Source organism: Agelaius tricolor, unplaced genomic scaffold (assembly GCF_023055355.1).
Source record: "Agelaius tricolor isolate 1412-34295 unplaced genomic scaffold, bAgeTri1.0.p SCAF_9, whole genome shotgun sequence".
NCBI classification, from domain to species: Eukaryota; Metazoa; Chordata; class Aves; order Passeriformes; family Icteridae; genus Agelaius; species Agelaius tricolor.
In genome coordinates, this window is record NW_027269269.1 from 33,940,904 (window position 1) to 33,954,240 (window position 13,337).

The 13,337-nt window shown below is 38.3% G+C and overlaps 1 protein-coding gene across 16 annotated transcripts in view; it reads right to left on the reverse strand.

Moving 5' to 3' along the window:
* Positions 1–3,513: 3,513 nt before the first annotated feature.
* EMSY (EMSY transcriptional repressor, BRCA2 interacting) overlaps positions 3,514–13,337 on the reverse strand; it is a 41,851-nt gene continuing 32,027 nt past the window's right edge. For 9 of the 16 annotated variants that reach the window (XM_071433630.1, XM_071433631.1, XM_071433633.1 and 6 more), the window contains 6 exons: positions 13,044–13,202; positions 11,295–11,354; positions 10,107–10,258; positions 8,095–8,658; positions 6,742–7,110; positions 3,514–5,142 (listed from right to left, as the gene is read on the reverse strand). In XM_071433630.1, the coding sequence (XP_071289731.1) occupies positions 4,948–5,142; positions 6,742–7,110; positions 8,095–8,658; positions 10,107–10,258; positions 11,295–11,354; positions 13,044–13,202 (1,499 nt within the window). In that variant the 3' untranslated portion in view covers positions 3,514–4,947. The remainder of the gene's footprint in view (positions 5,143–6,741; positions 7,111–8,094; positions 8,659–10,106; positions 10,259–11,294; positions 11,355–13,043; positions 13,203–13,337) is intronic. The other 7 variants (XM_071433625.1, XM_071433627.1, XM_071433637.1 and 4 more) reach the window with 4 other exon arrangements.

A 13,337-nucleotide genomic window follows, 5' to 3' on the forward strand; every position in this document is an offset into this window, starting at 1 on the left:
AAAACCTCCCAGGCTTTTTTGTTTTTTTGAAGAGGCCAAATATTAAGCAAAACTAAAATCATAGGAAGTTTTAAGAAGAACCAGGTCTGGAGTATTGGACATTTCTGACAGTTATCACGGAATGGTTTGAGCTGGAAAGGACCTTATAAATCATCCTGTTTCAATCCATTGCTAAGGGGGCAGTCCTGGGCTTCAAAAATGATTTAAGACCATTCGATTACTCTTCAGTCCACAGTGCTTGAAAACTTCTTAATATCTTTTCTGTACCAAGTAAATTCAAAGGCCCTTTTCTCTAGCATTAATGAGCAATTTTCCAGGTACTGATTTTCCTATTTTAACACTTCAGCAACTTTTTACCAAAGTACAGTGAAAACACCACCCCCCAAACCTATCCAAGATGATCAACTATCTCTGCATGCCAGTCATAGCTCTACATGCCTCAAGGTACCACCAAGTTCTCCCTTTTTTTCTCAGTTTGAATCCTTAGCATACTAATGCAACTCTCAATTGCCAGTATTGGAGATACAAGGCCAGTAGATTTCAAACTGCAGCATCTGTGCTGATTGCAGAGAAAAGACTGCAAATGATAGAAAATACTATAGCCCTTGTCAACCCCAGTTAACTATCCTCAATCTTACAACTGATTTTTTTTTTCAAATTTTTTTCCCTGTCGGTGTCAAGGTCTTGGCACAGGTTGCCCAGAGAAGCTGCCCCATCCCTGGAAGTGTTCAAGGCCAGGCTGGACAGAACTTGGAGCAACCTAGTAGAAGGTGTCCCTGCCCATGGCTGGAGTGATGAACTGGATGAGTTTTAAGTTCCATTCCAACCCAAATCATTTGATGATGATACTGTGCCTCTGTACCAGACTGAAATGCCCCAACAACAATTTCTTCTTGCAACAGAACCCACAAATACACCTAAAGGTACCTCTTCCCTAACTTTCTCTTTGATAAGCTATGTTAACCTCTAAATTTATAAGGTGTTTCTTTTCTGCTGGAAGAAAACAGATTCAAAGATTCTCAGGACAGACTTGGAGTAGGGGAAAAAACTCAGTCCCACAGTTTGGATGGAAACCATGCACATGTAAACATTCTTCATGGTTTACTTCAAAACTTAGGGAAAGGAGCCAACCATAGACATGCAGGTGCTAAACATACTTTTTTTCCAATACAGGCAAAACCCAAAGCAGTATTTTTCTAGTTCATTATTCTATATTATGACCAGTTTTCTCTGGATTCAATGTTGCCAAGCTGAAATCATCTGCCTTTGTGGGGATGCACAACCACCTTCACCTGTGAAATCATTAGACTTCAGGAACTATTTCTGCATTAGAAACAAAAGCATATTGTCTCTATTCAAAATTTTTGATTTTTTAAAGAAGGTTTTAGATAGATGGTTTTGGTTTTTTTGTTTTTGTTTTTTTTTTTTTTTTTTTTTTTTAATCCCATTGATTTAATAATTTATGCTGTTCAAAGGGTCCTAAGGGCCTTTTTTCTATTTTTCCCTGAAATTTCAAAAGCTCAGGGCTTTGTTTTGTAAATCGGAGAAAGACTGAGACTGAAAATACAGTTACCACAATGGTTTAACTTTTCCAGAAAAGATGCAGTCTTCTGTGATTCCCTGCATTTTTAAAGGACACATAAATTCCCCCTAGTTTCAGTACTTCCTCTAACTTGAGTTCACTTTCTTAGCATCCTTTTTTTGAAAATTCATGTGTGTTGCTGCAGCACCAGAGCACATTCATTTAACTGCTAAATTCCAAGCAACTCATTAATGCCATTTCACTTGCTCTACAATTTATCCACATTTTTCTGATAAGATACAAGCCTATTGCCTACTAATTCCCAGGACCAAAAATTATCACAACCATACCTACTCCTTCTTCCATTCTAAGAAAGGACATCAAATTAATTTCAGGAATGAAGATGCAGCTTATGAGGGACATGGGATATGCAAATATTGTTTTACATACTGATGGTTTATTTTCTGCAGTTTGATGATATTTATAGGGCTGTGAGAAGTGGATACATGGCTGCAGGGGGATGAAGTATCCTAAGGGCAGGTAGGAAAAAAGCTGCACATCTGGCAGGCAGGACAAAAGAACAGGCCTGGAGTTCATGCAAAGGAGAGAAGGCCAAATGCTCCAAGCACCTTACCTTACTGTCCTTGTAAAAATAATGTTTAAAAACACCCCAACTGTATCTACCCTACATTTTAGCTCATCTTGTCTATTTCTTATTTGTAAAGGTATTCATATGATGAAGTGCTGAAACACACAAATTCAATAAAAGAATCTGAAGAAAAACAAGTTGAAATTTGGGAAAGCAGCAAGAGAAGAATGTCAAGAATGAACACACTGATTACCAAAGTTCCTCCTTCTAAATTTCTCACATCACCCCTAGATATCCCCACCATATGCTTCAACTTGCCAACCTTAAATCAATCCCTTCTCATAGAAACATGAAAAGCTTTAAGATGTTATAAAATCTGCTGTCTTCAAGGAACTGTTAAGTAGTCCACTAGAATTGACTATAGTGATGACTTTGCTCCAGTCATCACTAAAGAGGCAAACAAAAGTCTTACATAAAACATCAGAATAAATTGGACCACAACTCAACAACAGAGTGAATTAGGTATTCAATTCACCTTACACTATTTCTTGGTATCTATTTTTGGCTGGGGAGAGCATATGCCTTCACCTAAAACTGAAACTGTAACTTAGGGCAATGTTATTAGTTCTTAGTTGTAAGTGTTTAAGAAAGTCTTGCTCTCTCTTATATTCTCATGGCCTTCCAGTCCTACATATACCAGGGATGCTCAAAGCACTTCAAGAACCCAGGTGACAATGAAAATTTGATCCAAGCCAGAACTGTGTGTGTCACCTGCTTTGGACCCTTCACTACTGGGTATGGAAATACAGACCACTCCTTATGCCGACTTATGCAAAGCACAACAGACTGTCCACTGTCAATGACATCAATATTAAGTCTCTTTTTGTCATCCTGTAGCAATGGGGAACTTTCACAACTTAGAGCATAACTTCTTCACTTTTGTTGATTGCTGTGGTTTCATTAAAACAAGAGTAAAATCTCCTGAATAGTTATCAAAACCCTAACTACTTACAATGACATACTGGCAGGGTTATTATTTAACTAAAGAAAGGAATGTGGAATGTTTCATTTAAACATATTATTCTCTTCAATCCTGAGCACTATGGACATCAGAATCCAAACCAATACTTATTTCAATACAAAGGTAACACAAAAATCGTTAGTTTCATAACCCATTATTCCAGTATTCCCATGTCAAATGTGTCAGGACATTTCTCCACAATTATATTCTACACTATTTTAGAACTAACACTGATGGAAAAAGAAGACAGAAGGAAAAAAGAAGTATATGAAGATCCCAGTGACTTAGTTTATAAGACAGCTGACGTTAGAGAAAACCAAGAGCCCCCTCTAGGGGTTACTGGAAGTTCTAACATTGGTGGATTCAGAACAGCTTAGATAATGGTTTTCAGGATTTGTATTTTTCAGTTTGAGTTACTTCAGTTGGAATTCCACCTTAACTATGATATCAACAGTAAAATGACAATTTAAAAAGAAAAGACTGACGCAAAAAGCTGTATTAGATTTTGGATGAAATCTACTTACAGTACTTCAGCACCAAAACGTGGGCAGTTAGGCTTATACATTTATATACAATTAAATGATGTCAAAGTCATAAAATGCTTAGTTATTTATAATGAAATCTATACAAAACAGTTAAAAACATGGTTTTATATACATTTTGAAAAGAAAAAAGTATTGTCTCGATTACCAGAATGTATTTAAAACTGGTTCTCTTGTCCCATCTGAACCCAAACTGCTCTCTGTGACTTGTAACTACCACAAAACCCCAATGTATTGCTTCAACAAGCCAAGGCATAAGGCTAATTTTGGAAACCCACCATTGTACACCCATTTAACCTTTTAAACTCCCCAAACGGTCAATTTTAAAAACAGCATGTAAGAGTAAAATATAAATTTTTAGAAGTCTTAGCTCACTTCTAAATTCTTAAGTTCAACTTGGAAAGATGTTGAACTATTGATCCCCAATTTTGAAAAACTGATTATAGCAAAATGCACCTCCTTCTCCCTGGTTTGTACTAGAATTAATACAACTGCCTGTTTCACAGGAACTTTTTTCAACAACTTGTCTCACTTTAAATTTCATATTTAAATAAATAATCAAAGGTTAACTAGAGTAGATGAGCATTTTGTATGCTTATGGCAGAAAGAAATGCCTCATCTACTATTACCCTACATCTTGTAAAGCATGAAAACAAAACTCCACTAGCAAATCCACTTTGCTACCAGTTAGCAGTTTTGCTTATTTCCAAACATTCACCAACAAGAATTTTAAAAAAATATTCTAAGCTTTTGAAAAAAATTTTTAAGTGAGCATGAGTGCAAGAAAGCCAACCAACTCCAAAATTCCTGGGGCTTTTCCAGCACTGTCAGAGACATTTTTTCTCTCACATGCTATTTGAAAATAAAAAAAATTATTGAATGTTTTCTTTTTTTTAATGGTGTTTTGCTCAACAGCTAAAAAGACACAGCAAAATAATGATCCCTTTTCACTTAAAGCTGTTTCAGTATCTGGGCAAGGGCTTCAATAGCACAAGCTGTAGAATTCATTACAGATTTGTTTCTGAACAGGAGTACATTCCACTGTCACAGGTTTACTAAATCTTGGTACCTACATCTTCTCTTCTTTTTTTTTTCCAAAACCATTTTTAAGATTCAGCTTTTGCAATACTGTCTTGTTAAAACCTACTGATGCTTCAAGAGTCCAATGAACAATTCTAATAGGCAAAGTGCTCTAAGACATCACAATAGAAGGGCATCTTGGATGCTCAAAAATCCCAAGATATTTTAAAGTACACTCCAGTGTCTCTATTCTTTAGGATTGTTCAAGAGAACTTTGAGAGGGGCTGGGCTCAGTGCCATCCTCAGTGCTGCTGTCCACATCTTGCTCCATTGCTGTCTCCTCATCATCGAGGCGCTGACTGGTGAAGTTGTTGAGCTCCAGGAGCCCGCTGGGTTCCACCACCACATTGGAGCTGGAGTGACAAGGGATGGGATAGTGAGGGATAGTCTGAAAGAAAGAAAATATTTAAGTTTAATGAACAATATTGAAGGTAAAGGCATCTGTGCAAGCACAGATTTGTGGAAAAGGGATTATTTGGTCTCCAAGGGCAATTTTCCCTGGCTGAGGCTTCAAAGCAGCCTTTCACTGGATTGGGTTTTGAAAGGTAAAATTTGAATAATCTTGCTCTCCAGGCCTTTGATCTTCCCTAAAGGTCTGTGACAGCATAACCAATGCCCATCATCCACCATTCTGCAAACCCAAAGCAGAGATAATATTTTCTTCAGCCTGATCTTTTTTAGACAAGACATGGTGATAAGAGAATAACCTGAGTTAAAATGACTCACAAGGACCATCGAGTCCAACTCCTGGCCCTGCACAGGACAACCCCAAGAATCCCACCAGGCAGTGCATTGTTCAAGCACTCCAGGAGGATTCTGTTTCTTGTGTACAACAGAGTTCAAGCTCTGGCCCTGCTCAGAGCTGCAGCTCAGAGGCTGAGGAAACACAATTGCTATTTATTTCTATTATTTCTATTATTATTATTATTATTATTATTATTATTATGTCTATTTTTACTTGTACTTTCACAGGTTAAAAAGCTAAATCTGTGACTTCATACAACTGAAATTCTGGGCAATAATTGACTTTTTAAACAGCTCATAGCATGCCACAATGATAAATAGCATCAATTCTCAAAAGATACAGGTTTGAAGTAAAACAGAAATCTATCTTTGTCTATATAAGGAGGACTAAAAATGAATACAGAACTGGTAATTGCTACAAAAGAGAAGTTAGCCCCAGTAAAGACTTCACAAAGTATCATGAAAAAATTGAAATCTTTGTACACAAATTGTTTCCCACATCAGAAGTATTTTCACTGTAACACAAGCATGATACCTATCAAAACAATTTCAGTCCACACTACTATTTGTTTGAACATAAGCCATACCAACTTGTCTACAAAAATTCACATTACACCACGGAAGACTTACATACACTCCTCAGTTGACACTGTGACAACTTATTACAACATAAACCATCATATTTAAGGCAGCAGAATCAACAAAAATATCAAGCATAGCAGTTAGGAAATGATTCAAAGCATTTAGGCTAAAGATCAATAGTACTTTTATCTCAGAAGTGTTCTTACCCTAAGTGAAGTTAAAAAGTTTTCTTCTGATTTCAGACCTTATTTGCTGAACCTTTCCAGTAAGCAAAGCCTACAATGTCAATAATTTTACACTCAGAAGCAACTTTAATAGATAATATAAAGGATTCTAGAACATAACTCCATAATAAGTGTTGAACCAGTTTTAAGCATTGCACATGAAAGTACTTTGTAAAATGGGATGAGTTTGGTTGTTTTCTTAGAAGAAGGAAGACACTGAGGACATAGTAAATGATACACAGTACTAGAGAAACCTGAGCCCTATTAAGAAGAATTACACTTCAATGTAGCAATTGATTACAAGCTAAGAGTAGAAACAGAACCAAAACCTGGGGAATAAACCCAGGAGTACTCAAACATCATTCAGTGACTATCATCGCATCAGACACGTGTTTGCTGTGCTCAATCTTTGCCTTATTTGCTCAGTCTTCTCTTACCTGGACAACAATTTCTGAAGAGCTCTCTTCAGCTTTCTTTTGTGATATATTCTGAATGTGTATAAACTGGTTTGTTGTAGGTATTCCTCGTGCCTCGAGTTTCCTCTCTGTTAAAGTAGGACCAACAGCAGGAGGACTTGAGCTGGATTCTGCATGTGTCTGTTGCTGGGGGATGGAAGGTGCCGTCATCCCTACTGCAGCCACCCTCGGGCCCTGGGTACAAGGTGACGACTCTGCTTCACTAGCAGCTGTACTAGTGGACGTGGCCTTGTTTGGGGGATCCACTACCGTGTGCTCTATGTTTGCATCAATCTGAGCTTCCACCATAGACACTCTCAATATATCTGCTACTGATGTCTCCGTGGATGCCTGCATGGGAAATAGGCTGGTAACCAGCAATGCCTGTTTGGGCACAGAACTGCCACCTGCTACCTTTGAAACAAAAGGAGGCTTGTGCCCCTCTAAAGTTAGCTCTGTAACAGTGGATCCTTGCATTACAGTTAGATGTTGCACCTGAAAATCAAATTTTTGTTGTGCATATTACAGTTAATATATTTTTTATTGAAATCCTCATCAAAATTTCCAAGGAAAGAATAGCACAAACAACATACTTGCTATTAGGAAGACAATTGAAACTCAGTGTTTTAACAAAGGAATTAGCAATGATAGGGCAACAGTTAATTGAAGCCTGGGGAAAAGCAGCTTTTTAGGCTGCTAGATAAGGATTGTAGCAGTATAATACCACAGCAGCGTAATTTTCCTTTGGGATTTACAGCCCTCTGGTATGTTTGCTAGTTGTCACATCTATTCCTGAAAGGGCCAAAAAAATTGTACTTTTCTGGAGTTAGTCAAACTACATTTTTTCCCATGTTCCTCAGTCTCTGCCTTTTTCCCTCCCAAGGAAAATCAAAATACTCCTGTACGTGAAAGCCATATAACTTCAGGAAGATGTAAACTATAAAGGAAGAGGAACAATGGAGAGCCTTAGGAGACTGCAGTGTATTCACCTTTATTTCTACAGAAATAAAAAGTGCTACGGGAACGGAAATTACGAATGCATCATTATCTAAAAATTAAAAGAAAATAACTAGGGACAAATTCCGTGCACCAGTGGTGGCTGAAATTAAGAAAAACTGTCCAACAAAATACATTTGTGAGCTCTATGGATTTTTCCCCTATAACATGTGCTTCTCTCTCCTAGTGTCAACCTTCTGCTGGGCTAATTACTACCAGCGGAATGAGGGATTCTCTCTTGCCAGGACAAAACACTGCTAACAGCGACAGGGTCGGTGTTTTATTTTTTTTTTCCTTGAACAGCGACGTGTATTTTGCATGCTATCAATATTCCGTTACCTGGCTTGCTGGCTGTTTCTCTGAAGAGGCAGGTAGCTGCATTTGACTCTGGGGGGGCTGGGGTTGCACGTAGATTTTTTGTGCCGTTGGTGCCTGTTGCAGTTTGGGCAGCTGCTGCGTGGTTTTTACTGCAAGCACCTGTACTACAGTTTGCTGTGGCTGTGCCACTAAGGTAGGGAGTTGCCTTTCTTTGGCCATCATATGATGTGGGGGGTGCTGTGCATCTGGTTTGGTCTGTGCTTGCTCTTGCTGCAGGGGGGTTAGCTTTTGATGCCTTATGGAAAGTTGGGGCATTTGTGGGAGTTTGTGCTGGATTTGATCAGCCTGCAGGTGGATTGTCTGCTTCTGCTTAGTCTGGAAACACTGCAGAGTTTTCACTTGCAGTTGAGTCTGTTCCAGCTGTGGCTGACTCAGTTTTTGCTGCTTTTGTGCCTGCGATTGTGTCAGGGCAGATCTGTAAAACAGGCCAGTCTGAGGATCTAAGGTGTCCATCTCTTCCACTTCTCCCTCCTCAGTTCCAAGTTGTTCACTGTGTTTGGTAAATGCAGTGTGACTGCTTAAGGCCTTAAGAAGAAGAATTTAGAGCAAGTTAGTAAAGAGAAATATAAGAACAGAAATAGAAATAATAGAAATGTTATAGAATAATTTTTATAGAAATAAATCTTAATGTTTCAAATGGACTACTTAAACTTTTTTTACCATTACAGACTTCCAATGCATGTATAAAAAGATACTCTTACATGGGTATTTCACAATATATAAGCAATCAAGATCTATTATTATAATGTTAAACTGTGATACATTTCTATGTGAGAACATGAGCTTCACAACTAACCCTCTGTTGGATTATGTGGATCTTGCTTGTTTCAGACTGAGGCTCAAAGCTCCCTAAGGTTGCCTGGCAGTTGGATATGAAGCAGCAGGGAGTAGCAGGTGGCTGAGTCAGCAGCTCCTCATTCAAGCTAGAGTCTCTCTGCAGAATAATTTTTTATTCTGCCTCTTGAAAGCCTAATCATCTTCTCTAGGGTCTCTTCTGCAGGGCCCCCCTACAGGCTGTCCTATTTTAGCAGAGATCCTCTCTTCTTCTTCCTTTCTCAAAATTGCATTGCAATTTTTCTTGGACATTACACAAACATTTGTCTTTTTGAAGGAACGAGCAACCTATGCTTTGTAAACCAAAATGTATAAATGCACTGAAAAATGGTGTTAGCAAGATCAAACAGCCTAATACACCTGTAAAAATATACTGCCTGACATGAGTTTTTAACTCTAATGCAGTACTGTTCTGGACTGCAGCTGAAGTTACACAAGTTAAAGCACTGCAGAGTTGAGCAGGTCCTGATCAAAGTCATTCAAGTGGTTTCAGCAAGACTTCACCACAAGCTGCACTTCTTGTTTGAATAGTTTAGAATCCCCACAGTCCTGATCTAAATATGATCTGAGTTTTTGATTCAGAGAAGCTTTCCTATCCACAAACTAAAGACATCAAATGGAAAAGATACTACGTGCTCTGTATACTGACCAGTTTCCATTTCAGCCCTCTTCCCTCTACACTATCACCAATATAACCTAATGAGGTCAGGCCACTGCAATACTGCAACCACCCTCACCACCAAAACACAGCCACAGAATGGTTTGGCTTGGAAAAGACCTTAATGACCACCTAGTCCAACACCCCTGCCATGGGCAGGGACATCTTCCACTAGACCAGGTTGCTCCAAGTCCTGTCCAACCTGGCCCTGAACACTTCCAGGGATGTGGTATCCACAACTTCCCTAAGCAGCCCATGCCTATGCCTCACTAACCCTACAGTAAAGAATTTATTTCTAATATTTAATCTAAACCTCCTCCCCTTTGGCTACTGAAGTGATAATAAAATAATTTATTTGCCTGTATGCTGAACATTTTTGGTGGCAGCACCATGATACATCCATTCAGAATAAGCCCTGGTCCTAGGCAATTTATATGACCTAGTGGTGTTTATAGCCTTCTGGGAAAAGAAAGGATCCAACCTGCTGCATGATATGGGTAATGGCGCCAGTGGAGGATGCAGGAATAGATTTCACCACAACAGAAGTCTGCGTTGCTGTCTGGGACTGAGCCACGTGCTGCACCAGAGTCCTCTGGGGCTGAGATGACTGGTGGGGCTGGGACCGATGACTGACTGAAAGTAAAGAGGTCAGTGGCACTTCTCCAGAACTAACTGCAGGAACTTCAACTGTCTGCTTTGCAGTTAAGCTTCAACTGAAAGCATACATGAGTGAAAAAGATCTAAGCATGGAAAATGTTTTTTACTGTGTGCTAGTGTCAACCTTCATGATCTATTCTGAGAAACCTCTTAAACTGAGATTTTGCTTTTATCTGTTTCCTAACGACACTTGGTCCAAACCTCCTCTGGCCACCCTTTCCCAATACATCAATTTTGCAAGCAGAGTTTATATGTGATGTTCAGCTGGGTTCTTTATACAGCACTAGAATATTGCTGTAGAACACAAGTTATTATGTCATTTTTACACTGCTAAAAGCACGTCCACAATTGACTGCAATTACGAACAGCAAGCCTTGCTCACCAGGTGAGCATAAACTAAATTTGGAAAATTAACAAGATTAGATTAGCAAAAGAAGATAGATTAGAAAATGTTTGGGTTTTATTAAAGCAAATGAGGCTGATCAGAAATGATAGATCAAAAAACGTAGACCTTGTTATGGGTCTATGTCACTTTTGAGAACAGATCTAACTTGAGTTACAGAGCTATAGTGATAGGCCTGTAATTAAACAGTGGATTGATAGAAAAATCATGTGCTGCTGAGGGAAAAAAAAAAAAACAAACAGAAAAATTCTATATTCCAGTCACTGACAGGATATGAATCCAAATCTCTTTATGTCTGTCCATACTAACATGCAAATATTTGTGTAATCTAATTTCTTAGTTACAAAGTATGTAATCACCGAAGGAGAATAAGCACAGTTTAAACTCAGTTGTAACGTAACTTAAAATTAAAAAGTTTCTAGTGATCTTCCCGAAATGTCTTTTTTAAAGAAAGGTCAAATTTTGAATTAATATAATAATTTTACTTTCTCACTCCAAGAAAGTTGGTTTACATCAATACTGGCCTGCATGCTGTGCCAGATTTATCCTGGATATCTCCCAACAATTCCTACACAATTGAAAACTTAATTTAAAAATAAAGTTTCTAACCTATATGGTTGTGTAGATATTCTTCCGAATGTGAACCAATACAGTGTTGTCTTCCTGAGTCTGCAGACAGACAAAAAACGGTGACACTAAGATGTGTGAATTGCTCCCTTCATCTCATGAGGAAGCACACTCTGAATCCCAGCTCCCAAATCCTTTGGTCTAGGCACATGCAGGACACTTCTCAACAGACTATAGGTTCTTTACTACCTTACTACTGAATTTTTAGCAGAAAATATAGCTATGTGGGTTACTGATAAATTCAGAGAAGCACGAATCAAACCAAAATGAAACTCAAGTTACTTGCATTCCTTGGCAATGTTCAGAGAAACTGGGGGAAGGGACAAAAACCTAAGTGCAAAATAACCAGTTTAGTGCTGCAGCAGAACCTGCTGCTGCCAGCCCATAGAGTCTGCACTTCTCTGGAAGATTGCCACATTTCAAATCAATGTTTACAGAAATCCTAATACTTAAAACAGTATCTCCATATCTCCAGGAAATTTTTAGCCATTGCACTTTGTATGGTTTCTAAGAAAAAAGAAAAGTACTGAAGTCTACAAAGACACTGACTGTAATTTTCCATCCTCCCTGCAAAAGGCCCTCTTGTACATCAATTTTCACAGCAAGACCCATCAAAAACTGGAACCTTGAAGAGAAGCCCAATGCACAACATCTGCATCAGTGAAGATATTTGACTGCTAATTGGAAAGCACTGTAACACCATTTATTATACTTTGGAGTTTGTTCTAAAGGAGATCCAAGGGAGCATGATTAAAATATTTGAAATTGAAGCCAGATACAGTAAGTGCTATTCAAAAGAAAAAATAATAACATCCCCCCAGCCCAAATTTCACACAACTTAAATTCAGGCCATTCAAGGGATGGGAGCAAGGGGAAGAGTACAGAACAAAATGAAAAAATCAGATTAGATATTTAGCACTAAAATCATGGAGCTACAGATATGTAGTAATACAGTTTAATACAATTAAGTTTTATTTCTCTTTTCCAATGTAGAATTTGTTTTTGCTTTCATTTTCCAAATAATATAGAGGCCAACAATATGAGTTGAGAAATGAAAATGGGAAACAGGTAATCTGATCCTTTCATGTATGTATGGGAAGTGTCTCATAGCTAGTGTTCTGGGGTAGTAGGGAACATCAGAGAGACAAGAGAAAGGACTTACACAAAATGGATGTCCAAATAGGAGTCAAGAATTTAAAGAGATGAATTTAAGTAACTTATATATTTTAGAAGGGCATATTTATTAGTTCAAGGCTTTCTTGAAAATGAAGAAACTGGGGCTACATTACCCTGTTATATGCACACCTTGCTTTAAGTCGGGACTAAATGGATTTTAACAAACTCAATCAATGTCTGACTCATTTCAGTAAGTACAAAATCTAGCCTATGGTTCCTCTAGCTTCATTTTCTACTTTCTTCTTACTGTACATTTTCCTTCCAGGGTGCTGGGACAGTCTGTCTTCTACGTCCAGGGAATGGAAAATCTACTCAAGTGGGCTGTCTTGAAGCAACCACTCTGTTTCAGTTAGAAACATTCTCCCCTGTGGCCCAGCAAGGCAGATGCAATCTCTGTCCCCTGCACAGGGTCTCAGGAGTGGAAGAAAATACTCATTTCCTCTACAGAAAATTACAGCAAAAACACAAAAGTAAAACCTACTGTAAGAAAACTCTAAAATTAAGTCCTCAGACTTCAACTGCAAAGCCACCCTCACACTAACCTTAGACACTTACCAGTTGTGATATATTCAGCCACTAGTTCTGACTCTACAACAGCAATTGAAGGGCTTTCTGGAGAATGCCTCTTTTCTTGAGTCATCTGGATTGGAACAGCCATTTGGCTCAAGTCAATGGTAGGCTGCCTTGGCTTTGATTCCAACTTTTCCTTCACTGCTTTAGAAGAAAGGCAAAGCATAAAATCAACGCTAATATTTAAACCTTCACAATAAAATAAACCTATAATATAAATGTACTAGTTTAATTAAATATAGTGAACACTATAGATGTATAGATGCAAACAAACTGATA